General features: G+C 45.0%; 2 protein-coding genes across 5 annotated transcripts in view; both read right to left on the bottom strand.

Moving 5' to 3' along the window:
- LOC120846815 (peripheral plasma membrane protein CASK) overlaps positions 1-21,619 on the bottom strand; it is a 463,921-nt gene extending 442,302 nt beyond the window's left edge. For all 3 annotated transcript variants that reach the window (XM_042293965.1, XM_042293966.1, XM_042293967.1), the window contains exon 1: positions 21,030-21,619. In XM_042293965.1, the coding sequence (XP_042149899.1) occupies positions 21,030-21,088 (59 nt within the window). In that variant the 5' untranslated portion in view covers positions 21,089-21,619. The remainder of the gene's footprint in view (positions 1-21,029) is intronic.
- Positions 21,620-22,636: 1,017 nt separating this feature from the next.
- Positions 22,637-25,253, bottom strand: part of LOC8052644 (PAN2-PAN3 deadenylation complex catalytic subunit PAN2) — a 47,896-nt gene continuing 45,279 nt past the window's right edge. For both annotated transcript variants that reach the window (XM_029967419.4, XM_029967418.4), the window contains exons 26-27: positions 24,717-24,810; positions 22,637-23,141 (exon numbers count right to left, since the gene is read on the bottom strand). In XM_029967419.4, the coding sequence (XP_029823279.2) occupies positions 22,966-23,141; positions 24,717-24,810 (270 nt within the window). In that variant the 3' untranslated portion in view covers positions 22,637-22,965. The remainder of the gene's footprint in view (positions 23,142-24,716; positions 24,811-25,253) is intronic.

Raw genomic sequence — 25,253 nt, 5'->3', positions numbered from 1 at the left:
GGGTGACGCGCTGAGCAGAAAGGTGAGAACCGGCACGCATTGCGCGTGCCATGACCCAGGATGAGAACACGCACATACACAAACATAATTTCAGGCTGCAGTCCGTAGGGGCCAGGGGATTCACAACGAACGTTTTGAGAGTTCACGACACAGAAGTCGTGAGTCCATCTCGATCTTCACGGAGTGGAGTCAAGACCTCGATTGGAGCTGCGAAAAAGTCTCGAACGGCAGCTGGTCATGAAGGAGCTCAATGCGGCCACTGGCTTTTCCCGAGTGCTTGGAGGGAAAATGAAAGCTCTACATTTCTCAGATTGTATAACCTAGTCTGTATAACTATATAGACTGAAAGTTTCCCACCCTTTGCGACATCAAATCCGACGCGCTATCTAAAAAAAAGAAATATAAAGATATATATATATAATAATAATAATAATCGTTATTTGCCCGAAAAAGAAAACTGGCCCTGGGTGACGCGCTGAGCAGAAAGGTGAGAACCGGCACGCATTGCGCGTGCCATGACCCAGGATGAGAACACGCACATACACAAACATAATTTCAGGCTGCAGTCCGTAGGGGCCAGGGGATTCACAACGAACGTTTTGAGAGTTCACGACACAGAAGTCGTGAGTCCATCTCGATCTTCACGGAGTGGAGTCAAAACCTCGATTGGAGCTGCGAAAAAGTCTCGAACGGCAGCTGGTCATGAAGGAGCTCAATGCGGCCACTGGCTTTTCCCGAGTGCTTGGAGGGAAAATGAAAGCTCTACATTTCTCAGATTGTATAACCTAGTCTGTATAACTATATAGACTGAAAGTTTCCCACCCTTTGCGACATCAAATCCGACGCGCTATCTAAAAAAAAGAAATATAAAGATATATATATATAATAATAATAATAATCGTTATTTGCCCGAAAAAGAAAACTGGCCCTGGGTGACGCGCTGAGCAGAAAGGTGAGAACCGGCACGCATTGCGCGTGCCATGACCCAGGATGAGAACACGCACGTACACAAACATAATTTCAGGCTGCAGTCCGGCCAGGGGATTCACAACGAGCGTTTTGAGAGTTCACGACACAGAAGTCGTGACTCCATCTCGATCTTCACGGAGTGGAGTCAAGACCTCGATTGGAGCTGCGAAAAAGTCTCGAACGGCAGCTGGTCATGAACGAGCTCAATGCGGCCACTGGCTTTTCCCGAGTGCTTGGAGGGAAAATGAACGTTCTACATTTCTCAGATTGTATAACCTAGTCTGTAGAACTATAGAGACTGAAAGTTTCCCACCCTTTGCGGCATCAAATCCGACTTGCTATCTAAAAAAAAGAAATATAAAGATATATATATAATAATAATAATAATAATAATAATCTTTATTTGCCCGAAAAAGAAAACTGGCCCTGGGTGACGCGCTGAGCAGAAAGGTGAGAACCGGCACGCATTGCGCGTGCCATGACCCAGGATGAGAACACGCACGTACACAAACATAATTTCAGGCTGCAGTCCGTAGGGGCCAGGGGATTCACAACGAACGTTTTGAGAGTTCACGACACAGAAGTCGTGACTCCATCTCGATCTTCACGGAGTGGAGTCAAGACCTCGATTGGAGCTGCGAAAAAGTCTCGAACGGCAGCTGGTCATGAACGAGCTCAATGCGGCCACTGGCTTTTCCCGAGTGCTTGGAGGGAAAATGAACGTTCTACATTTCTCAGATTGTATAACCTAGTCTGTAGAACTATAGAGACTGAAAGTTTCCCACCCTTTGCGGCATCAAATCCGACGCGCTATCTAAAAAAAAAGAAATATAAAGATATATATATAATAATAATAATAATAATAATAATCTTTATTTGCCCGAAAAAGAAAACTGACCCTGGGTGACGCGCTGAGCAGAAAGGTGAGGACCGGCACGCATTGCGCGTGCCATGACCCAGGATGAGAACACGCACATACACAAACATAATTTCAGGCTGCAGTCCGTAGGGGCCAGGGGATTCACAACGAACGTTTTGAGAGTTCACGACACAGAAGTCGTGACTCCATCTCGATCTTCACGGAGTGGAGTCAAGACCTCGATTGGAGCTGCGAAAAAGTCTCGAACGGCAGCTGGTCATGAACGAGCTCAATGCGGCCACTGGCTTTTCCCGAGTGCTTGGAGGGAAAATGAACGTTCTACATTTCTCAGATTGTATAACCTAGTCTGTAGAACTATAGAGACTGAAAGTTTCCCACCCTTTGCGGCATCAAATCCGACTTGCTATCTAAAAAAAAAGAAATATAAAGATATATATATAATAATAATAATAATAATAATAATCTTTATTTGCCCGAAAAAGAAAACTGACCCTGGGTGACGCGCTGAGCAGAAAGGTGAGGACCGGCACGCATTGCGCGTGCCATGACCCAGGATGAGAACACGCACATACACAAACATAATTTCAGGCTGCAGTCCGTAGGGGCCAGGGGATTCACAACGAACGTTTTGAGAGTTCACGACACAGAAGTCGTGACTCCATCTCGATCTTCACGGAGTGGAGTCAAAACCTCGATTGGAGCTGCGAAAGAGTCTCGAACGGCAGCTGGTCATGAACGAGCTCAATGCGGCCACTGGCTTTTCCCGAGTGCTTGGAGGGAAAATGAACCTTCTACATTTCTCAGATTGTATAACCTAGTCTGTAGAACTATATAGACTGAAAGTTTCCCACCCTTTGCGGCATCAAATCCGACTTGCTATCTAAAAAAAAGAAATATAAAGATATATATATAATAATAATAATAATAATAATAATCTTTATTTGCCCGAAAAAGAAAACTGGCCCTGGGTGACGCGCTGAGCAGAAAGGTGAGAACCGGCACGCACAGCGCGTGCCATGACCCAGGATGAGAACACGCACACACACAAACATAATTTCAGGCTACAGTCCGTAGGGGCCAGGGGATTCACAACGAACGTTTTGAGAGTTCACGACACAGAAGTCGTGACTCCATCTCGATCTTCACGGAGTGGAGTCAAGACCTCGATTGGAGCTGCGAAAGAGTCTCGAACGGCAGCTGGTCATGAACGAGCTCAATGCGGCCACTGGCTTTTCCGAGTGCTTGGAGGGAAAATGAACCTTCTACATTTCTCAGATTGTATAACCTAGTCTGTAGAACTATATAGACTGAAAGTTTCCCACCCTTTGCGGCATCAAATCCGACTTGCTATCTAAAAAAAAGAAATATAAAGATATATATATAATAATAATAATAATAATAATAATCTTTATTTGCCCGAAAAAGAAAACTGGCCCTGGGTGACGCGCTGAGCAGAAAGGTGAGAACCGGCACGCACAGCGCGTGCCATGACCCAGGATGAGAACACGCACACACACAAACATAATTTCAGGCTACAGTCCGTAGGGGCCAGGGGATTCACAACGAACGTTTTGAGAGTTCACGACACAGAAGTCGTGACTCCATCTCGATCTTCACGGAGTGGAGTCAAGACCTCGATTGGAGCTGCGAAAAAGTCTCGAACGGCAGCTGGTCATGAACGAGCTCAATGCGGCCACTGGCTTTTCCGAGTGCTTGGAGGGAAAATGAACCTTCTACATTTCTCAGATTGTATAACCTAGTCTGTAGAACTATATAGACTGAAAGTTTCCCACCCTTTGCGGCATCAAATCCGACTTGCTATCTAAAAAAAAGAAATATAAAGATATATATATAATAATAATAATAATAATAATAATCTTTATTTGCCCGAAAAAGAAAACTGGCCCTGGGTGACGCGCTGAGCAGAAAGGTGAGAACCGGCACGCACAGCGCGTGCCATGACCCAGGATGAGAACACGCACACACACAAACATAATTTCAGGCTACAGTCCGTAGGGGCCAGGGGATTCACAACGAACGTTTTGAGAGTTCACGACACAGAAGTCGTGACTCCATCTCGATCTTCACGGAGTGGAGTCAAGACCTCGATTGGAGCTGCGAAAAAGTCTCGAACGGCAGCTGGTCATGAACGAGCTCAATGCGGCCACTGGCTTTTCCCGAGTGCTTGGAGGGAAAATGAACCTTCTACATTTCTCAGATTGTATAACCTAGTCTGTAGAACTATATAGACTGAAAGTTTCCCACCCTTTGCGGCATCAAATCCGACTTGCTATCTAAAAAAAAGAAATATAAAGATATATATATAATAATAATAATAATAATAATAATCTTTATTTGCCCGAAAAAGAAAACTGGCCCTGGGTGACGCGCTGAGCAGAAAGGTGAGAACCGGCACGCACAGCGCGTGCCATGACCCAGGATGAGAACACGCACACACACAAACATAATTTCAGGCTACAGTCCGTAGGGGCCAGGGGATTCACAACGAACGTTTTGAGAGTTCACGACACAGAAGTCGTGACTCCATCTCGATCTTCACGGAGTGGAGTCAAGACCTCGATTGGAGCTGCGAAAAAGTCTCGAACGGCAGCTGGTCATGAACGAGCTCAATGCGGCCACTGGCTTTTCCGAGTGCTTGGAGGGAAAATGAACCTTCTACATTTCTCAGATTGTATAACCTAGTCTGTAGAACTATATAGACTGAAAGTTTCCCACCCTTTGCGGCATCAAATCCGACTTGCTATCTAAAAAAAAGAAATATAAAGATATATATATATAATAATAATAATAATAATAATAATCTTTATTTGCCCGAAAAAGAAAACTGACCCTGGGTGACGCGCTGAGCAGAAAGGTGAGGACCGGCACGCATTGCGCGTGCCATGACCCAGGATGAGAACACGCACATACACAAACATAATTTCAGGCTGCAGTCCGTAGGGGCCAGGGGATTCACAACGAACGTTTTGAGAGTTCACGACACAGAAGTCGTGACTCCATCTCGATCTTCACGGAGTGGAGTCAAAACCTCGATTGGAGCTGCGAAAAAGTCTCGAACGGCAGCTGGTCATGAACGAGCTCAATGCGGCCACTGGCTTTTCCCGAGTGCTTGGAGGGAAAATGAACTCTCTACATTTCTCAGATTGTATAACCTAGTCTGTAGAACTATATAGACTGAAAGTTTCCCACCCTTTGCGGCATCAAATCCGACGCGCTATCTAAAAAAAAGAAATATAAAGATATATATATAATAATAATAATAATAATAATAATCTTTATTTGCCCGAAAAAGAAAACTGGCCCTGGGTGACCCGCCGAGCAGAAAGGTTAGAACCGGCACGCACTGCGTGTGCCATGACCCAGGATGAGAACACGCACGTACACAAACATAATTTCAGGCTGCAGTCCGTAGGGGCCAGGGGATTCACAACGAACGTTTTGAGAGTTCACGACACAGAAGTCGTGACTCCATCTCGATCTTCACGGAGTGGAGTCAAAACCTCGATTGGAGCTGCGAAAAAGTCTCGAACGGCAGCTGGTCATGAACGAGCTCAATGCGGCCACTGGCTTTTCCCGAGTGCTTGGAGGGAAAATGACCGCTCTACATTTCTCAGATTGTATAACCTAGCCTGTAGAACTATAGAGACTGAAAGTTTCCCACCCTTTGCGGCATCAAATCCGACGCGCTATCTAAAAAAAAGAAATATAAAGATATATATAATAATAATAATAATAATCTTTATTTGCCCGAAAAAGAAAACTGACCCTGGGTGACGCGCTGAGCAGAAAGGTGAGAACAGGCACGCACTGCGCGTGCCATGACCCAGGATGAGAACACGCACGTACACAAACATAATTTCAGGCTGCAGTCCGTAGGGGCCAGGGGACTCACAACGAGCGTTTGGAGAGTTCACGACACAGAAGTCGTGACTCCATCTCGATCTTCACGGAGTGGAGTCAAAACCTCGATTGGAGCTGCGAAAAAGTCTCGAACGGCAGCTGGTCACGAACGAGCTCAATGCGGCCACTGGCTTTTCCCGAGTGCTTGGAGGGAAAATGAACCTTCTACATTTCTCAGATTGTATAACCTAGCCTGTAGAACTATAGAGACTGAAAGTTTCCCACCCTTTGCGGCATCAAATCCGACGCGCTATCTAAAAAAAAGAAATATAAAGATATATATATAATAATAATAATAATAACAATAATAATCTTTATTTGCCCGAAAAAGAAAACTGGCCCTGGGTGACGCGCTGAGCAGAAAGGTGAGAACCGGCACGCACTGCGTGTGCCATGACCCAGGATGAGAACACGCACACACACAAACATAATTTCAGGCTGCAGTCCGTAGGGGCCAGGGGATTCACAACGAACGTTTTGAGAGTTCACGACACAGAAGTCGTGACTCCGTCTCGATCTTCACGGAGTGGAGCCAAAACCTCGATTGGAGCTGCGAAAAAGTCTCGAACGGCAGCTGGTCATGAACGAGCTCAATGCGGCCACTGGCTTTTCCCGAGTGCTTGGAGGGAAAATGAAGGCTCTACATTTCTCAGATTGTATAACCTAGTCTGTAGAACTATAGAGACTGAAAGTTTCCCACCCTTTGCGGCATCAAATCCGACGCGCTATCTAAAAAAAAGAAATATAAAGATATATATATAATAATAATAATAATAACAATAATAATCTTTATTTGCCCGAAAAAGAAAACTGGCCCTGGGTGACGCGCTGAGCAGAAAGGTGAGAACCGGCACGCACTGCGTGTGCCATGACCCAGGATGAGAACACGCACGTACACAAACATAATTTCAGGCTGCAGTCCGTAGGGGCCAGGGGATTCACAACGAACGTTTTGAGAGTTCACGACACAGAAGTCGTGACTCCATCTCGATCTTCACGGAGTGGAGTCAAAACCTCGATTGGAGCTGCGAAAAAGTCTCGAACGGCAGCTGGTCATGAACGAGCTCAATGCGGCCACTGGCTTTTCCCGAGTGCTTGGAGGGAAAATGAAGGCTCTACATTTCTCAGATTGTATAACCTAGTCTGTAGAACTATAGAGACTGAAAGTTTCCCACCCTTTGCGGCATCAAATCCGACGCGCTATCTAAAAAAAAGAAATATAAAGATATATATATAATAATAATAATAATAATAATAATAATAATCTTTATTTGCCCGAAAAAGAAAACTGGCCCTGGGTGACGCGCTGAGCAGAAAGGTGAGAACCGGCACGCACTGCGTGTGCCATGACCCAGGATGAGAACACGCACACACACAAACATAATTTCAGGCTGCAGTCCGTAGGGGCCAGGGGATTCACAACGAACGTTTTGAGAGTTCACGACACAGAAGTCGTGACTCCGTCTCGATCTTCACGGAGTGGAGCCAAAACCTCGATTGGAGCTGCGAAAAAGTCTCGAACGGCAGCTGGTCATGAACGAGCTCAATGCGGCCACTGGCTTTTCCCGAGTGCTTGGAGGGAAAATTAACGCTCTACATTTCTCAGATTGTATAACCTAGCCTGTATAACTACATAGACTGAAAGTTTCCCACCCTTTGCGGCATCAAATCCGACGCGCTATTTAAAAAAAAGAAATATAAAGATATATATATAATAATAACAATAATAATAATAATAATAATCTTTATTTGCCCGAAAAAGAAAACCGACCCTGGGTGACGCGCTGAGCAGAAAGGTGAGGACCGGCACGCATTGCGCGTGCCATGACCCAGGATGAGAACACGCACATAGACAAACATAATTTCAGGCTGCAGTCCGTAGGGGCCAGAGGATTCACAACGAACGTTTTGAGAGTTCACGACACAGAAGTCGTGACTCCATCTCGATCTTCACGGAGTGGAGTCAAAACCTCGATTGGAGCTGCGAAAATGTCTCGAACGGCAGCTGGTCATGAACGAGCTCAATGCGGCCACTGGCTTTTCCCGAGTGCTTGGAGGGAAAATGAACCTTCTACATTTCTCAGATTGTATAACCTAGCCTGTATAACTATATAGACTGAAAGTTTCACACCCTTTGCGGCATCAAATCCGACGCGCTATCTAAAAAAAAGAAATATAAAGATATATATAATAATAATAATAATAATCATAATAATAATAATCTTTATTTGCCCGAAAAAGAAAACTGGCCCTGGGTGATGCGCTGAGCAGAAAGGTGAGAACCGGCACGCATTGCGTGTGCCATGACCCAGGATGAGAACACGCACATACACAAACATAATTTCAGGCTGCAGTCCGTAGGGGCCAGGGGATTCACAACGAACGTTTTGAGAGTTCACGACACAGAAGTCGTGACTCCGTCTCGATCTTCACGGAGTGGAGTCAAAACCTCGATTGGAGCTGCGAAAAAGTCTCGAACGGCAGCTGGTCATGAACGAGCTCAATGCGGCCACTGGCTTTTCCGAGTGCTTGGAGGGAAAATGAAGGCTCTACATTTCTCAGATTGTATAACCTAGCCTGTAGAACTATAGAGACTGAAAGTTTCCCACCCTTTGCGGCATCAAATCCGACGCGCTATCTAAAAAAAAGAAATATAAAGATATATAATAATAATAATAATAATAATAATAATAATAATCTTTATTTGCCCGAAAAAGAAAACTGACCCTGGGTGATGCGCTGAGCAGAAAGGTGAGAACCGGCACGCATTGCGTGTGCCATGACCCAGGATGAGAACACGCACATACACAAACATAATTTCAGGCTGCAGTCCGTAGGGGCCAGGGGATTCACAACGAACGTTTTGAGAGTTCACGACACAGAAGTCGTGACTCCGTCTCGATCTTCACGGAGTGGAGTCAAAACCTCGATTGGAGCTGCGAAAAAGTCTCGAACGGCAGCTGGTCATGAACGAGCTCAATGCGGCCACTGGCTTTTCCCGAGTGCTTGGAGGGAAAATGAATGCTCTACATTTCTCAGATTGTATAACCTAGCCTGTAGAACTATAGAGACTGAAAGTTTCCCACCCTTTGCGGCATCAAATCCGACGCGCTATCTAAAAAAAAGAAATATAAAGATATATATATAATAATAATAATAATAATAATAATAATAATCTTTATTTGCCCGAAAAAGAAAACTGACCCTGGGTGACGCCCAGAGCAGAAAGGTGAGAACCGGCACGCACTGCGTGTGCCATGACCCAGGATGAGAACACGCACATACACAAACATAATTTCAGGCTGCAGTCCGAAGGGGCCAGGGGATTCACAACGAACGTTTTGAGAGTTCACGACACAGAAGTCGTGACTCCGTCTCGATCTTCACGGAGTGGAGTCAAAACCTCGATTGGAGCTGCGAAAAAGTCTCGAACGGCAGCTGGTCATGAACGAGCTCAATGCGGCCACTGGCTTTTCCGAGTGCTTGGAGGGAAAATGAAGGCTCTACATTTCTCAGATTGTATAACCTAGCCTGTAGAACTATAGAGACTGAAAGTTTCCCACCCTTTGCGGCATCAAATCCGACGCGCTATCTAAAAAAAAGAAATATAAAGATATATAATAATAATAATAATAATAATAATAATAATAATCTTTATTTGCCCGAAAAAGAAAACTGACCCTGGGTGATGCGCTGAGCAGAAAGGTGAGAACCGGCACGCATTGCGTGTGCCATGACCCAGGATGAGAACACGCACATACACAAACATAATTTCAGGCTGCAGTCCGAAGGGGCCAGGGGATTCACAACGAACGTTTTGAGAGTTCACGACACAGAAGTCGTGACTCCATCTCGATCTTCACGGAGTGGAGTCAAAACCTCGATTGGAGCTGCGAAAAAGTCTCGAACGGCAGCTGGTCATGAACGAGCTCAATGCGGCCACTGGCTTTTCCGAGTGCTTGGAGGGAAAATGAATGCTCTACATTTCTCAGATTGTATAACCTAGCCTGTAGAACTATAGAGACTGAAAGTTTCCCACCCTTTGCGGCATCAAATCCGACGCGCTATCTAAAAAAAAGAAATATAAAGATATATATATAATAATAATAATAATAATAATAATAATAATCTTTATTTGCCCGAAAAAGAAAACTGACCCTGGGTGACGCCCAGAGCAGAAAGGTGAGAACCGGCACGCACTGCGTGTGCCATGACCCAGGATGAGAACACGCACATACACAAACATAATTTCAGGCTGCAGTCCGTAGGGGCCAGGGGATTCACAACGAACGTTTTGAGAGTTCACGACACAGAAGTCGTGACTCCGTCTCGATCTTCACGGAGTGGAGTCAAAACCTCGATTGGAGCTGCGAAAAAGTCTCGAACGGCAGCTGGTCATGAACGAGCTCAATGCGGCCACTGGCTTTTCCGAGTGCTTGGAGGGAAAATGAAGGCTCTACATTTCTCAGATTGTATAACCTAGTCTGTAGAACTATAGAGACTGAAAGTTTCCCACCCTTTGCGGCATCAAATCCGACGCGCTATCTAAAAAAAAGAAATATAAAGATATATATATAATAATAATAATAATAATAATAATAATAATCTTTATTTGCCCGAAAAAGAAAACTGGCCCTGGGTGACGCGCTGAGCAGAAAGGTGAGAACCGGCACGCACTGCGTGTGCCATGACCCAGGATGAGAACACGCACGTACACAAACATAATTTCAGGCTGCAGTCCGTAGGGGCCAGGGGATTCACAACGAACGTTTTGAGAGTTCACGACACAGAAGTCGTGACTCCATCTCGATCTTCACGGAGTGGAGTCAAAACCTCGATTGGAGCTGCGAAAATGTCTCGAACGGCAGCTGGTCATGAACGAGCTCAATGCGGCCACTGGCTTTTCCCGAGTGCTTGGAGGGAAAATGAACCTTCTACATTTCTCAGATTGTATAACCTAGCCTGTATAACTATATAGATTGAAAGTTTCCCACCCTTTGCGGCATCACATCCGACGCGCTATCTAAAAAAAAGAAATATAAAGATATATTAATAATAATAATAACAATAATAATAATAATCTTTATTTGCCCGAAAAAGAAAACTGACCCTGGGTGACGCGCTGAGCAGAAAGGTGAGAACCGGCACGCATTGCGTGTGCCATGACCCAGGATGAGAACACGCACATACACAAACATAATTTCAGGCTGCAGTCCGAAGGGGCCAGGGGATTCACAACGAACGTTTTGAGAGTTCACGACACAGAAGTCGTGACTCCATCTCGATCTTCACGGAGTGGAGTCAAAACCTCGATTGGAGCTGCGAAAAAGTCTCGAACGGCAGCTGGTCATGAACGAGCTCAATGCGGCCACTGGCTTTTCCCGAGTGCTTGGAGGGAAAATAAACGCTCTACATTTCTCAGATTGTATAACCTAGCCTGTAGAACTATAGAGACTGAAAGTTTCCCACCCTTTGCGGCATCAAATCCGACGCGCTATCTAAAAAAAAGAAATATAAAGATATATAATAATAATAATAATAATAATAATAATAATAATCTTTATTTGCCCGAAAAAGAAAACTGACCCTGGGTGATGCGCTGAGCAGAAAGGTGAGAACCGGCACGCATTGCGTGTGCCATGACCCAGGATGAGAACACGCACATACACAAACATAATTTCAGGCTGCAGTCCGTAGGGGCCAGAGGATTCACAACGAACGTTTTGAGAGTTCACGACACAGAAGTCGTGACTCCATCTCGATCTTCACGGAGTGGAGTCAAAACCTCGATTGGAGCTGCGAAAAAGTCTCGAACGGCAGCTGGTCATGAACGAGCTCAATGCGGCCACTGGCTTTTCCCGAGTGCTTGGAGGGAAAATAAACGCTCTACATTTCTCAGATTGTATAACCTAGCCTGTAGAACTATAGAGACTGAAAGTTTCCCACCCTTTGCGGCATCAAATCCGACGCGCTATCTAAAAAAAAGAAATATAAAGATATATAATAATAATAATAATAATAATAATAATAATAATCTTTATTTGCCCGAAAAAGAAAACTGACCCTGGGTGATGCGCTGAGCAGAAAGGTGAGAACCGGCACGCATTGCGTGTGCCATGACCCAGGATGAGAACACGCACATACACAAACATAATTTCAGGCTGCAGTCCGAAGGGGCCAGGGGATTCACAACGAACGTTTTGAGAGTTCACGACACAGAAGTCGTGACTCCATCTCGATCTTCACGGAGTGGAGTCAAAACCTCGATTGGAGCTGCGAAAAAGTCTCGAACGGCAGCTGGTCATGAACGAGCTCAATGCGGCCACTGGCTTTTCCGAGTGCTTGGAGGGAAAATGAATGCTCTACATTTCTCAGATTGTATAACCTAGCCTGTAGAACTATAGAGACTGAAAGTTTCCCACCCTTTGCGGCATCAAATCCGACGCGCTATCTAAAAAAAAGAAATATAAAGATATATATATAATAATAATAATAATAATAATAATAATAATAATAATCTTTATTTGCCCGAAAAAGAAAACTGACCCTGGGTGACGCCCAGAGCAGAAAGGTGAGAACCGGCACGCACTGCGTGTGCCATGACCCAGGATGAGAACACGCACATACACAAACATAATTTCAGGCTGCAGTCCGAAGGGGCCAGGGGATTCACAACGAACGTTTTGAGAGTTCACGACACAGAAGGTGTGACTCCATCTCGATCTTCACGGAGTGGAGTCAAAACCTCGATTGGAGCTGCGAAAAAGTCTCGAACGGCAGCTGGTCATGAAGGAGCTCAATGCGGCCACTGGCTTTTCCGAGTGCTTGGAGGGAAAATGAATGCTCTACATTTCTCAGATTGTATAACCTAGCCTGTAGAACTATAGAGACTGAAAGTTTCCCACCCTTTGCGGCATCAAATCCGACGCGCTATCTAAAAAAAAGAAATATAAAGATATATATATAATAATAATAATAATAATAATAATAATAATAATCTTTATTTGCCCGAAAAAGAAAACTGACCCTGGGTGACGCCCAGAGCAGAAAGGTGAGAACCGGCACGCACTGCGTGTGCCATGACCCAGGATGAGAACACGCACATACACAAACATAATTTCAGGCTGCAGTCCGAAGGGGCCAGGGGATTCACAACGAACGTTTTGAGAGTTCACGACACAGAAGGTGTGACTCCATCTCGATCTTCACGGAGTGGAGTCAAAACCTCGATTGGAGCTGCGAAAAAGTCTCGAACGGCAGCTGGTCATGAACGAGCTCAATGCGGCCACTGGCTTTTCCGAGTGCTTGGAGGGAAAATGAATGCTCTACATTTCTCAGATTGTATAACCTAGCCTGTAGAACTATAGAGACTGAAAGTTTCCCACCCTTTGCGGCATCAAATCCGACGCGCTATCTAAAAAAAAGAAATATAAAGATATATATATAATAATAATAATAATAATAATAATAATAATAATCTTTATTTGCCCGAAAAAGAAAACTGACCCTGGGTGACGCCCAGAGCAGAAAGGTGAGAACCGGCACGCACTGCGTGTGCCATGACCCAGGATGAGAACACGCACGTACACAAACATAATTTCAGGCTGCAGTCCGTAGGGGCCAGGGGATTCACAACGAACGTTTTGAGAGTTCACGACACAGAAGTCGTGACTCCATCTCGATCTTCACGGAGTGGAGTCAAAACCTCGATTGGAGCTGCGAAAAAGTCTCGAACGGCAGCTGGTCACGAACGAGCTCAATGCGGCCACTGGCTTTTCCGAGTGCTTGGAGGGAAAATGAATGCTCTACATTTCTCAGATTGTATAACCTAGCCTGTAGAACTATAGAGACTGAAAGTTTCCCACCCTTTGCGGCATCAAATCCGACGCGCTATCTAAAAAAAAGAAATATAAAGATATATATATAATAATAATAATAATAATAATAATAATCTTTATTTGCCCGAAAAAGAAAACTGACCCTGGGTGACGCGCTGAGCAGAAAGGTGAGAACCGGCACGCATTGCGCGTGCCATGACCCAGGATGAGAACACGCACATACACAAACATAATTTCAGGCTGCAGTCCGTAGGGGCCAGGGGATTCACAACGAACGTTTTGAGAGTTCACGACACAGAAGTCGTGACTCCATCTCGATCTTCACGGAGTGGAGTCAAAACCTCGATTGGAGCTGCGAAAAAGTCTCGAACGGCAGCTGGTCATGAACGAGCTCAATGCGGCCACTGGCTTTTCCCGAGTGCTTGGAGGGAAAATAAACGCTCTACATTTCTCAGATTGTATAACCTAGCCTGTAGAACTATATAGACTGAAAGTTTCACACCCTTTGCGGCATCAAATCCGACGCGCTATCTATAAATATATATATATATATATATATATATATATATATATATATAAGTGAAAGATGCGTACTGTCGGAGTTACTAATTCGAAGTTTATTACGACGTTTCGAGCGGGGACCGCTCTTCATCAGGTGAAGAGCGGTCCCCGCTCGAAACGTCGTAATAAACTTCGAATTAGTAACTCCGACAGTACGCATCTTTCACTTATTAACTTTTCCCGGTCCATTGTTTTTATATTTACCTTACTTTACCTATAAATATATATATATATATATATATATATATATATATATATATAATAAAATAATTATGCACAAAAAGAAGTATACGCGGATCGCAACTTTTCTAGGGCTACCCGGTCCGGGCATGCATTGGGACTTCCTCACCACGTAAAACCACGGAGCAAATCCAGGGACCTGATTGGTCTATTTGAACGTCCCGCTCTTTCACTAGAAGGAGACGACCATGACCTTCATGCACTCGCTGCTCGAGATAAGACGGCTCGTGACAGTAAAGTGTGAAGCGTCGACGCGCGACGCGCTACCAAGGGCAGTAAGCGAGCAAATCTCCGAGGCGGCATCCGTGTACGCGTGAAACACTGGCCTTTTAGCGACCCAAGACTCGAGCCCTGTGCCAGGCGGGTGCGCACTTCTGACGCGTTTGAAAATAAGCCAATCAGCTAGGGGCTCCGGGTTCGCCCCGTAGGCTTACTACGCTCGCCCCCCTCGCTTCATGATTGGTTGTATCCTGATCGGCTAATGCCTCAATTTCATTGGCTGCGAGAACCAGATGCTCGAGGCCTCTTGCGTTTCTTCCTCGGTGCCTGAGGCTGTTGTTATTGTTGTTGTTGAAAACTTTATTCTTTGTACATTCAGAAGGGAAAAATGATGGGATCAGGCAATTGGGAGCCCTCGAGCCCCGGTTTCACATGACGTAAATTCGTCATTCTCTTCTTAGACTGACTGAGGTGTTTGCACTGCCCATTTTGCAAGGAACTTAAAGGTCTGCAGCGTGCAATAAATTTATGGAAATAAATAATAAACGCAAAGTTAGCCTTGACGCTAGAGTGTTGTTTCTGGTCGCCTTTCATGCGCAGCTCTAGCTCGTACGGCTTTATCACTATGCCTTGTTTTTCCAGCTTTCAATGACAAAATAAAAATCAAACAAAAAATACACTATATTCTTAAAAAAAAAATAAAAACATAAAACCATTCCTTTTGTTTACTTTAGAAACACCCGGGGAACGTTGAGCAGTCATGCAGAAAACAAAACGCCAGGAAGAAATGAAAGGCTCCTCGTCGAGAGAAATCATTTAAATTTCGGAATTCCACAGTACAATTTGCGTTTCTTTTCCAAACATATTTCTTTCCTTATCTCCTAGGCGAGAGACATTTAAAACACCTTTTTTTTTTTTTTTTTTTTTTTTTTTTTTTTTTTTTTTTGGAGGGCGGGGACAGAAAATTAAAAATGTCCCCGCGCGCCCGCCCAAGCGATGAGAGAGAATCGGATGAAAACAGACACAGAATCATGCGCGTGGGTTTTCAAGATTACGCTAAAACCACGCTCAATAAAAGAGAAAAAAATATATATATATCGTTTTTTTCGTGTTTTTGCTTTTTTTTTAATTTTCAAATTTTTTTGTAGGACTGACTTTTAAACGAGTGCCAAACCAACGAAAAAAAAAATATTTTTTTTGTGGCGATTGTTTATTTCGACTCCGAGACTCCGAATGTACTTATTTTTGTGACGACGCACGTCGTACGGGATCAAAATTAGGCGGTTTAGGCGCCTATACGAACGCTCGTGAACCTATCTATTCTCACTCCAACAGTGCGGCACTTATAATCCCCGTTCCTGTTTCACATTTTGTGTCGCCAGGTCGCGCAAGTTTTCGGTGCGCATTTCGCCAGACGCGCGAGCTCCCTCTTTCTTTCGACAAATGCGCTACAAGGACATAAAGCAAGAGACACAGCACAAGCGCTTGTGCTGTGTCTCTTAAGTTATGTCCTTGTTTCGTGACGCTTTTGTCAAAAGGAACTATGTACCATCTACCCCATCTTTCGCTATTTTTCCCCATTTCTAAAGTTCACGCCACAGCCGTTGGGCGGCGCCGCGCCTCCTCTGGAATTGCGTAGCAGAGTTTCCACTTGTTCGACGGAGTCACGTGGTTTATAAATTATGGTCCGCATTTGCAATACGAGCTCCGATGAAACGTCTGTAAGCGTCTGTAAGCGTCTCAGCCGTTCTGCCCTCTTTTCTTTTCGCCACCCGACAGCCCAGCGCATGCGCACTTGCGATCAATCGGTGCAGAAGGCGTCTTCCGTTACAGACGCGCCCCACGGTTTAAGTTGCTCCCTCTTTTAGATCTAGGCTCTCAAGAATTGGCTAGGGTCGCGCATATCCACATTTAACCGACACATCGGAGCAACACGCCATCTGAGTAAGGCGAGAGCTCTTACTAATCCACGTTTTCGAAAACAAAACTGCCCGTAAAATAAAAACAAAACAGAAGGCAACCCTAAGTGTAATTGGGGAGTTTTCGTGGATCGTTTCCGCCGCCCCGCAACGTTTTACGCAATCGGAATTAAAATTAGGGGGGGGGGGGGGGGGGGGGGCATTGAGAATGAGGAGTCGTTGCTAACAAAGGGGGTGCATTCAGAAAAACAACGGGGGAGGGCTCTACACCTCCCCTAGGGGGTGTGTAGGGAAATCACTGCTCTGCAACCAGCTACGAGCCTCCGGGACTCTGCGGACGAGGCTAGCGCCGCGCATGCGCTGTAGTGACGTCTTCGTTCCGGAGTGTGGAGCGGAGGTGGGAAAACGGTCTACGAAATCTCCCTATTGAGTACTAACGCATAAAACAGTCGCCGCGGAGGAAAAAACAAAAAACAAAACAAAAACAAAAAAAAAACTAAATTAAGCCTTTTTTTTTTCTCTAGTCCGTCAGTCTGCATGAATATTTAACCAGAGGCTCCCCGTGAAATCTAATGGCGCTTTCAGCGCTTCCCGAGTGGACAGTAATTGGTGACGGCGGCCCATTGGGCCGAATAAAGCCCGGTTCAGCGAACTTCGATGCGCGGCCCAACTTTCGAGGAAACTTCTCGATTTCCGGGAAAGCTCCAGCGCTTCGTTCTAAGAACGCATTGGAATAGGAACGCACTCGCACTGCTAGTAAATCATACAAAGCTATAATTTATTCTATTTATTTATTTCGATACCCTCAAGGCCCATAGGGCATTACAAAAAGGAAAATAATGCGTATTCACGCACGAAAAAAAAAAAACGCAATAAAGCTACAAAACAGTAAGCAATTTTGCTAGAAAAAAAGAAAAAAAGAGTCCGGCGTATTAGCAAAGGTGATTAGTTCTTTATATAGCTGAATGGATGGTATGTTGGGAGTTCCAATCAGGTGACAGATGGAGTCGATGTATACTGAGGCTTCACAATGAAACGTGCCCCTTTCAAAATTACCACCAACTCGTGCAAAAATTTGTGAGGGGCTAAGGAATAATGGACTTTTTTAGTGGGTAGAAATCGGGCTTTTTAAATCAACGAATGGGGAATTCGGTTTTTCGGGTTATATTTAGACATAGAGAAGTCACAATCGAGTCGTCAGACCCAGTCAAGTTATCATATGGTCGCTTTTTGTCCGGAGGTCCGGCAGAGTAAATTTCTAGAAATAAAGATTTCATTTCATTTCATAAAGTACACAAATTGGAACATAGTATTTCACCCGGGCTTTTCGAATGTTCGTGAATTATTTTTGCTTACATAATTATCAGCATGCGCAGCATCTGAGAACTCTCCGGTCTCAACATCACAACTTGCGAACATTTGGGATGCACAACATCATTTCAGTACGACAGGACCAAAATATCCGCTAGCTGTACCCGTCGAAACAAAGTTTCGAGAGTAAAATCTCATTCAGCTCTTCCAATCTTTTTTTTTTTTTTTTTTGTCTGCGCCGGTTGGAACAGGGGAGAAGGAGGGCAAAGAATGCACTTCACAATGTGTATAAAAGCGACATTTGGTGGCTCGATCTACGTCACTGAAGTTCACTGAGGCCAACACATGCAATCTAAACTAGGTTCCGAGGTGGGGGGCTATCTAGCGCTCATGTTCATATATACTCGTTGTTTCCTAGAGAATGTTTTCGAAGTAGAGCAGTTTGGAAAACGGTAGAATTCAATTTTCGAATTCGGGTAAAAAAAAGCGGGTATACACTCTAAAAAATGTTTGTGCGTCTACTTTCTCGCACAACACTCGGAGAACCAATCACTGCAACTTACGGAGGCAGCTCAGCGAATGACAATGCCGAAACATCTGTTTAGACCGAAAAACGCAGTCTGAGTTGTGACATTAAGCAATGCAAAACGTCACGCTTGCATTGCTTAATAGGGAGTTTTAGTAGATCGTTTTTGTGCAGCCGCTCTCCAGAGCGGAGCGCTTAATCGCCACTGCGCCTGCGCGCCGATGGCCTTGGCTGTAGAGTTCCGGGTAGCGGAGGGGCTTAGCGGAGCGGGAAACACGGTTTACTAAAACTCACTATTGTCACAACTCAGTCTGCGTTTTTTGGTCTAAACATATGTTTCGGCATTGTTATTCGCTGAGCTGCCTCCGTAAGTTGCGGCGATTGGCTCTCCGACTGTCGTGCGGGAAAGCAGACTCACGGGCTTTTTATAGAGTGCAATTTTCAAGAAACATGTTTGGGGCCTAAATATGGGGAAATGTCGGGTTTTGCGCGAAAAAGAAAGGTCTGAGCCTTGTTATTACGAATTTGTTCGTGTTGTAAACTCTTAGGGTGACTGACAGCTTAACACAAGGCGTGGCTTATTATTACGTTCACGCCTTTGTTTTCGTCATTCTTTTTTTTTTTTTTTTTGTATTAGGTTATTGCGCAATCCCATTGGCCAAAGCACGGCGAAAGGCATGGAGCTTTGTGAAAGGTGTTTTTTTTTTTGTTGTTGTTGTTGTTGTTGTTGTTGTTTTTTTTGCTATTCTAAACCTGTAGGAGACTATATTAATTCATAGGCGTTTAAGCAGGAAGCGCCGAAAGATCGGTTTTGCAGGCCTTTGTGAGCCATTCAATATATTCTGTTCCACGCAACGGAAATGGCTTCACTGATCTTGAGACAAACGATAACAATAATAATACTAATAATAATACAATTACTGGTACAAACATAAGACCTACTAATAACAATAATAGAAGCCATGCACGCAAGGTGCGCTCTTTATCTTGTTCTGAAAAATAGTGAATCATAGCTCCGATGCTGTAACGCGAGTAGACGTAAGTATTTGTGACCGCTTCCTGTTTTTGTCTTCTCAAAGACCGCTTATAAAAACTTCCGGGCAACCGTGACCTACATTTCCGCCGTGGCTTCAATCTACCGTGAGCCCTGGAGTGGAGACTCGGCCAGAAAATTGCCAGAGGAACCGCCACGCGCATTTTGCGAAGACTTTACGTAAAATAAAATAAATAAGGCATTACAGGACGACGCGTGTCGTACATCAGAAATGCATTTCCGCGATCTTTTCTTTTCCTCTTCTAGCCGTCTTCATTTATGTCTGTCACAGACAGATCTCTTGTCGACCACTTGTTGCGACACCTTTCAGCTTTGCCCCTCGACGGATGAATACAGCGCTTGTAGGCGTCTTTCCTGCACCTATTAGGTCCCTTCTGATCTTACAAGCGAGGCAACGTTTTCCAACGATCACAGCAAAACGAGGGGTGCATGCGAGAAGCCATTTGTCACATAGTGATCATCACTACTGTAGTTTCGTTCAAGGCCGTGGTTTGGCAGCATCATCGCCTTTTAAGCCCTTCCCACAACGCTTCAGCAGAGCGAACGCTGGAAAAGAGGAAGTGAAGAGAGGAGGAAACGACTAATCATGGCGAGTAGAGAGCATGTGAGAGGTGCTTTTGCTGCTATTTTAAACCTACAGCAGATAATTTTAATTCATAGGCGTTTAAGCTGGAAGCGCCGAAAGATCGATTTAGCATGCCTTTGTGAGCCAGTCAAGATATTCTGTTTTACGCAGCGGAAATGGCTTCACGCATCTTGAGAGAAACGATAATTCTGCTATCTCGAGTAGGGCACCATCTCCGGAAGAAACACCGATATGCCCACGCACTCAACGAGAGATTACGCAAGCAGTCGACTGGGACAAGAGTGCTCAGCTGCCGTCCCTTTGGAGACGTAATGCAGAATGGACTTAAATGCAGAATTCACCTGTAGTTTCTCTAGCCTCTTGTTGGCCGCGCGTATGTGATATTGATATTTATTGCACTTTGGGTGGATAGGGACGTGCAGGGTGTGCCCGTTTTGCGGTAAGACTGGCGCCCACGTATGCCCGCAACATCCTCGTGACACCGACCCGCACGTCCTCTCTGTACACTCTTCATATACAGAGGTGTATGCATATCTACATAGGTTAGTGTCACAAAATACTTCTACAGCTTTCTCCGCTTCTTTATAATATAGTATATAATTTCGACTGGGGGCATACCTTCCTCAAAAAGTGGAAAGAACAAAAATAAGATCCATACCTGTTCGATGTGCCCATGCCATCTACCTACACTCGCCGGAACACGTCATACTACCGTAAGACACCGGCGCACATAAGAGAACATCCCCCTCATGAATAAGAGCGAATAAAGTACATTTCGTTTTATATTTGCTTTATACAAGATTCTCCGCTCAGTCAAGGACCGCCTCAAACCGAATTTTTGAACGGACGGACGGTCTCAAGAGGCGCCGTAAAACAGCGCACGCCAAAACAGCTGCGGAAACACACCCTCCTGACCGACTGTCATTCAGGTAACACCAGCCGGTCTGTGCTATCGACGCGCGCGCGCGCGCGAGTTGAAAAGACAACTGCAAGCGCAGTACTCACTTCCCGATGAACTCGTGCATTTCGTAGACATCGTCGAATACGACGTCTTCATCGGCCATCGCTGACGACGACGAGGACAGTGCGTTTGAGAAGATCACGACGACGACGACAACAACAACACGCAGAAACGCACCGCTCTGCTCCGAGGAGAGGGGGAGTGACGTTCAGAGGAGCCGCAGGAGCACGCTAAGCCTAACGCCGTAGCATCCGCACTGACATATCCTACGAAGCTACGACGGCGCGAAGACTTGGGTCGACCGAGGGACCGGTGCGACGGACTGCCGACTTCAGCCGACGTTCATGGCCCTCTCCGTCGACTCCGATCGCGGCGGTGGGGACCACCGGTGTGCGACGGCACTTTTAGCGGAGCTTGCGGCTCGAGTAGGACGCGCGCATGCCGTGGCTAGGTTCTGTGTTTCTTCACCACACTGATACGCGCCGGGAAGAGCGCCCGCTTGCTTTGCTCTCGCTCGCTGCTGAGCAAGGAGCTGCGGAGGAAAGGCGAAATGCGAGTGGAGAAAAAGATACAAATGGAGAAACTGGGACAGAGGAGCGCCTGCGCCGGCGCGGTTCGATAGGCCGTCCACAGATGGCGCTAAATGTACGTCGGGTTTGCTGTTGTTGCGGCTTATATAGTGAACGTCCCCTGCTTTCCGAGTGTAGCAGCGCGTTGGTGCAGTTGCTGGCACTGAAACAAGTACGGGTAATTTATTATGCAATCTAGGTAATCAAACAGTTATGAAGTGAGACTTCAACGCGATTCGTCAATTAATTTTGTAATTATCCCAACTCGTGAAATGTAAAGTTTAAATGGTGCCAATATTTACATCATTTATTCAAAAACTCCACTCATGATCAAGAAAAACCATAACCTTAACGAAATGAAACCGAACTGCTTCAATAGCTCCAAGCATACGACCTATTTTCCAACATACAATAGGCTCATCCATTGCATTGTCATGCAACACTTCAATTCACCAATCATTTGATACATTCGTATTATCTACATCACGGTCCATTTCAACAAACTATCTGTGTCAAGCAAGAAGAAACTCGCAAGATTAAACTGGCGCTTGCAACTCCAGTATGGTCATTGCCATCTCCCCATGCATTCAAGATGCATTGTTATTTGGCAAATCTTTCATATCAGATTACATGGCTGTTGAACCTATTTTTATGGCTTGCGGAGCCTAAAGTAGGAAGCTAGCGCAGGACACTGACCTGATGTATATTGCCTACCCATGAGCTCCAACTTTTCAAGTCGAAAGGGAATATACAGTCAAAGTAGGATGTATGTGCTATACTTCGACACAACTGACGCTGTGATGTAATGAGACCAATCAAGCAGCGTCAAAAGCGCTAGCCACTAGGCCTTTTCTGTTTGTGATTAGTTCAGCGACGGCAGAACACAGACACAGAAACATGATGAACACCTTGATAGTGCGCATTTGATGCTGTCTTATTCAACAGATAGCATCGGCTGCGTCTGGGCTTAAGGTAAAACGAAGTACAGTAGCCAGGCATCCAGATCTGTACTAACTTTAACACATCACACAGAAACAAGCATGATCATTTACGCTAAATGAAACACGCACGAGACGTCGGTGTAACAAAATAAAACATGGTTTATTCTTTTTCGCCTGCTTCGGGAGCAGTTATTAAATGCGACGCAGTGAACTCACAGGTTGTTTCAGTCCACAGTGGGCCAACTCTATCTAGAAACCAGTCTCTGTGCATCTCCGAACTTTCCAGCTGGCAGAAGTCAGATATGTTCTGTTGTAACCTCTTCCATGATGCATGCATTATGTTCTGCAGCCTTCGTACCACTGGGTGTGGCTTGCGAGAAGTTGAACAGAGGTAGTACTGTTGACAGTAAACTGCATGCAAGGGTTTTCCCACCCCACTACCAACACCAGTGTCCCCAAAAGTCGTTTTGTCATTCCTCTTCTGTGCCAGGTACTTTCCAGGACAGATTCCTGCCGGCCTCGTACATTTCCTTCAGGGCTTCTATCACCTTGCCATCTTTCTCGAGCTGTTGGTACTTCCGGTACAAGCGAAGCGCTGTCTTGGCATCTTCGATGGAGTCGTGCATCTTCGACTGGATCTTGAGGCCTGCGTGAGGTAACAACAGCGAAGAAAGCGAGACTAATATTTGTTTCCCAGTCTAACTGCAAGTCTTTCCTAAATACATTATTTTTTCTACAAAGCATAGAGTTTGAGTAAAATGTTTCTCCAGAAACATTTCTTTTTGATGTATGTACCGCAACAAACGAAAGAAACTCCAATAAAAAAGCAGCAATCGTGCGACATCCACAAGGCTATCTGGACAGCAATGAATGAACACAGTACTACCCCAGGGTTGCTTACATTATCCGGAAATTCTGTTTCAAGTACTATTTGTATTCCTTTTAGCCACGTGAGAAAGGGACTCCACTATAATCATGCTTAACTTTAAGGGCGATTCCGCTCAATTCCTGTATTTGAAAAAACAATATAGTCCTCTTCAGTATCACCTAGGAAGGCCACGTGGCAAATATTACGACCTAGTTCTGTCTAAATGTTTGTTTCTTAAACGGTCGGGCAAACTTTGGAACGCGCCAAGTTGCCGACAAGCGGGCAAATCGAGACGCAATCAAAAGCGCAGTCAAGGCTACGGCGTTGGCGTAGCCAGCTTTTAGCTAAACGTCGTAAACATTGTCCCTCTTTGTTTGTTTTTACTTCTCTGGGAAAGTGTAACGGGTGACACTTCCTCTCGGTGCTAGGCGGTGTCCACGTGATTGCGCAGCGAGCTTCTTGGGAGCCGTCCGGCGGTCCCACCGTCTTCTGCGTCACAACCGCCGCTGTCGTCTCACTGTCTGTGATTGTGGTCTCTCTGAGTTTTGTTCACACTATGTGCGCAGACTGATGCCACAGTTGTACAGACGTCGTCGGATATCGGAGACACCAAAACATGGCGAAGGCTGCGGTGCAGACGGCACCTGCGCCTGGCACATGCCCGCCCCAACTGTGTCCCACTCCAATCCTGCCCGTTATCGCATAAAGGATCACGTGACATCTCGTACCACGTGGTAGCCATGTTTTTGGCGGCCCAAGGCTAATGTTGCCCGACGGAGCCGAAGATTCACCCTCAATTTCAGCTTACGTTTCAATTAAAATTTAAAGAAACAATGACACACACCCAAAAACACTTTTTTTATTTTTTTGCCAGACAATTTATTATGGTGTCAGAAGACTACCCAATTAATATTTTCCTACAGCGTCACATATGTTTTAATAAAGTCAAAAAACGCAATTTCTCAGAACCAAAACTGGAACCTGGACTGGGGAGGAAGAAGAAATATAGAGGACAAGAGAGTTGGCAAAAGCCACATTTTTTTTTTTTTCAATGATTGTTTTTGCATTTGTTTAGAAGCCACAAAAATGGGTATCATATTTTTTATTCTATTTTTAATATTGGGTGTGTGCCTTCGATGACCCACAACTTTGATTATATTTGGTGGTTGCTTCTAAACCATAGAGAATGGCACGTGACCACAGAGAAGAGAGTGAGTGCGATTCAAATTGGCAAGTTCTAAAAACGCATAAATCCCCCTTTCTCACTTTTTCAATGGCAGGTTAGCCTTTAAGAATGATGAAAACAGCAGGTGTTGTGTTTATGCAGGCAAGCCAAGCACAAGGGGTACTTACCTAAGAAATGCCAAGCCAAGAACCGTAACGACACCATCCTTTTGTTGGGCAGTTGGAAAAGGAGCACAGTGTCTATCACCTGTTCAGGAGGTACCTGCATAGACAGGAAGGATGCTGCTATCAGGCATTTCGAAATACGAAAACGATAAGATGCGCAAAGGGCTATTTAGCAACTCCCAACTACAGTCGGTGACAGTCCGAGTTCAGGAGAAGCTCCTCCCACCTCTTTTCGCTTTAGCAGAGCGAAAGCTGGAGAGGAGGTTTTAAACAATGACATTTTCAATTGACCACCCAGATGACGTTTGTGTCACGGTGGCTGTGCAGCAAATTTGCAAGATGTTGCAATCTTTCTATTTCTGTAGGAAAGCTAGGTGGTGCCTGCTTTACTATTAGATTAACAAAAACTTTACCTCTTTCAGCTAAACAAGAAAGCCCGATTCTTTTTAAGTTTCCTTCACACAGGCATAAAAACTGCACCTTCTAAACTTCCTAAATGTGGTGGACACTCGCAAAACTATGGTTTACCTATAATGCTTT

This window comes from Ixodes scapularis, unplaced genomic scaffold (genome assembly GCF_016920785.2).
Source record: "Ixodes scapularis isolate PalLabHiFi unplaced genomic scaffold, ASM1692078v2 PGA_scaffold5__190_contigs__length_132052651, whole genome shotgun sequence".
Lineage (NCBI taxonomy): Eukaryota > Metazoa > Arthropoda > Arachnida > Ixodida > Ixodidae > Ixodes > Ixodes scapularis.
This window is presented reverse-complemented; position numbering and strand designations above follow the sequence as displayed.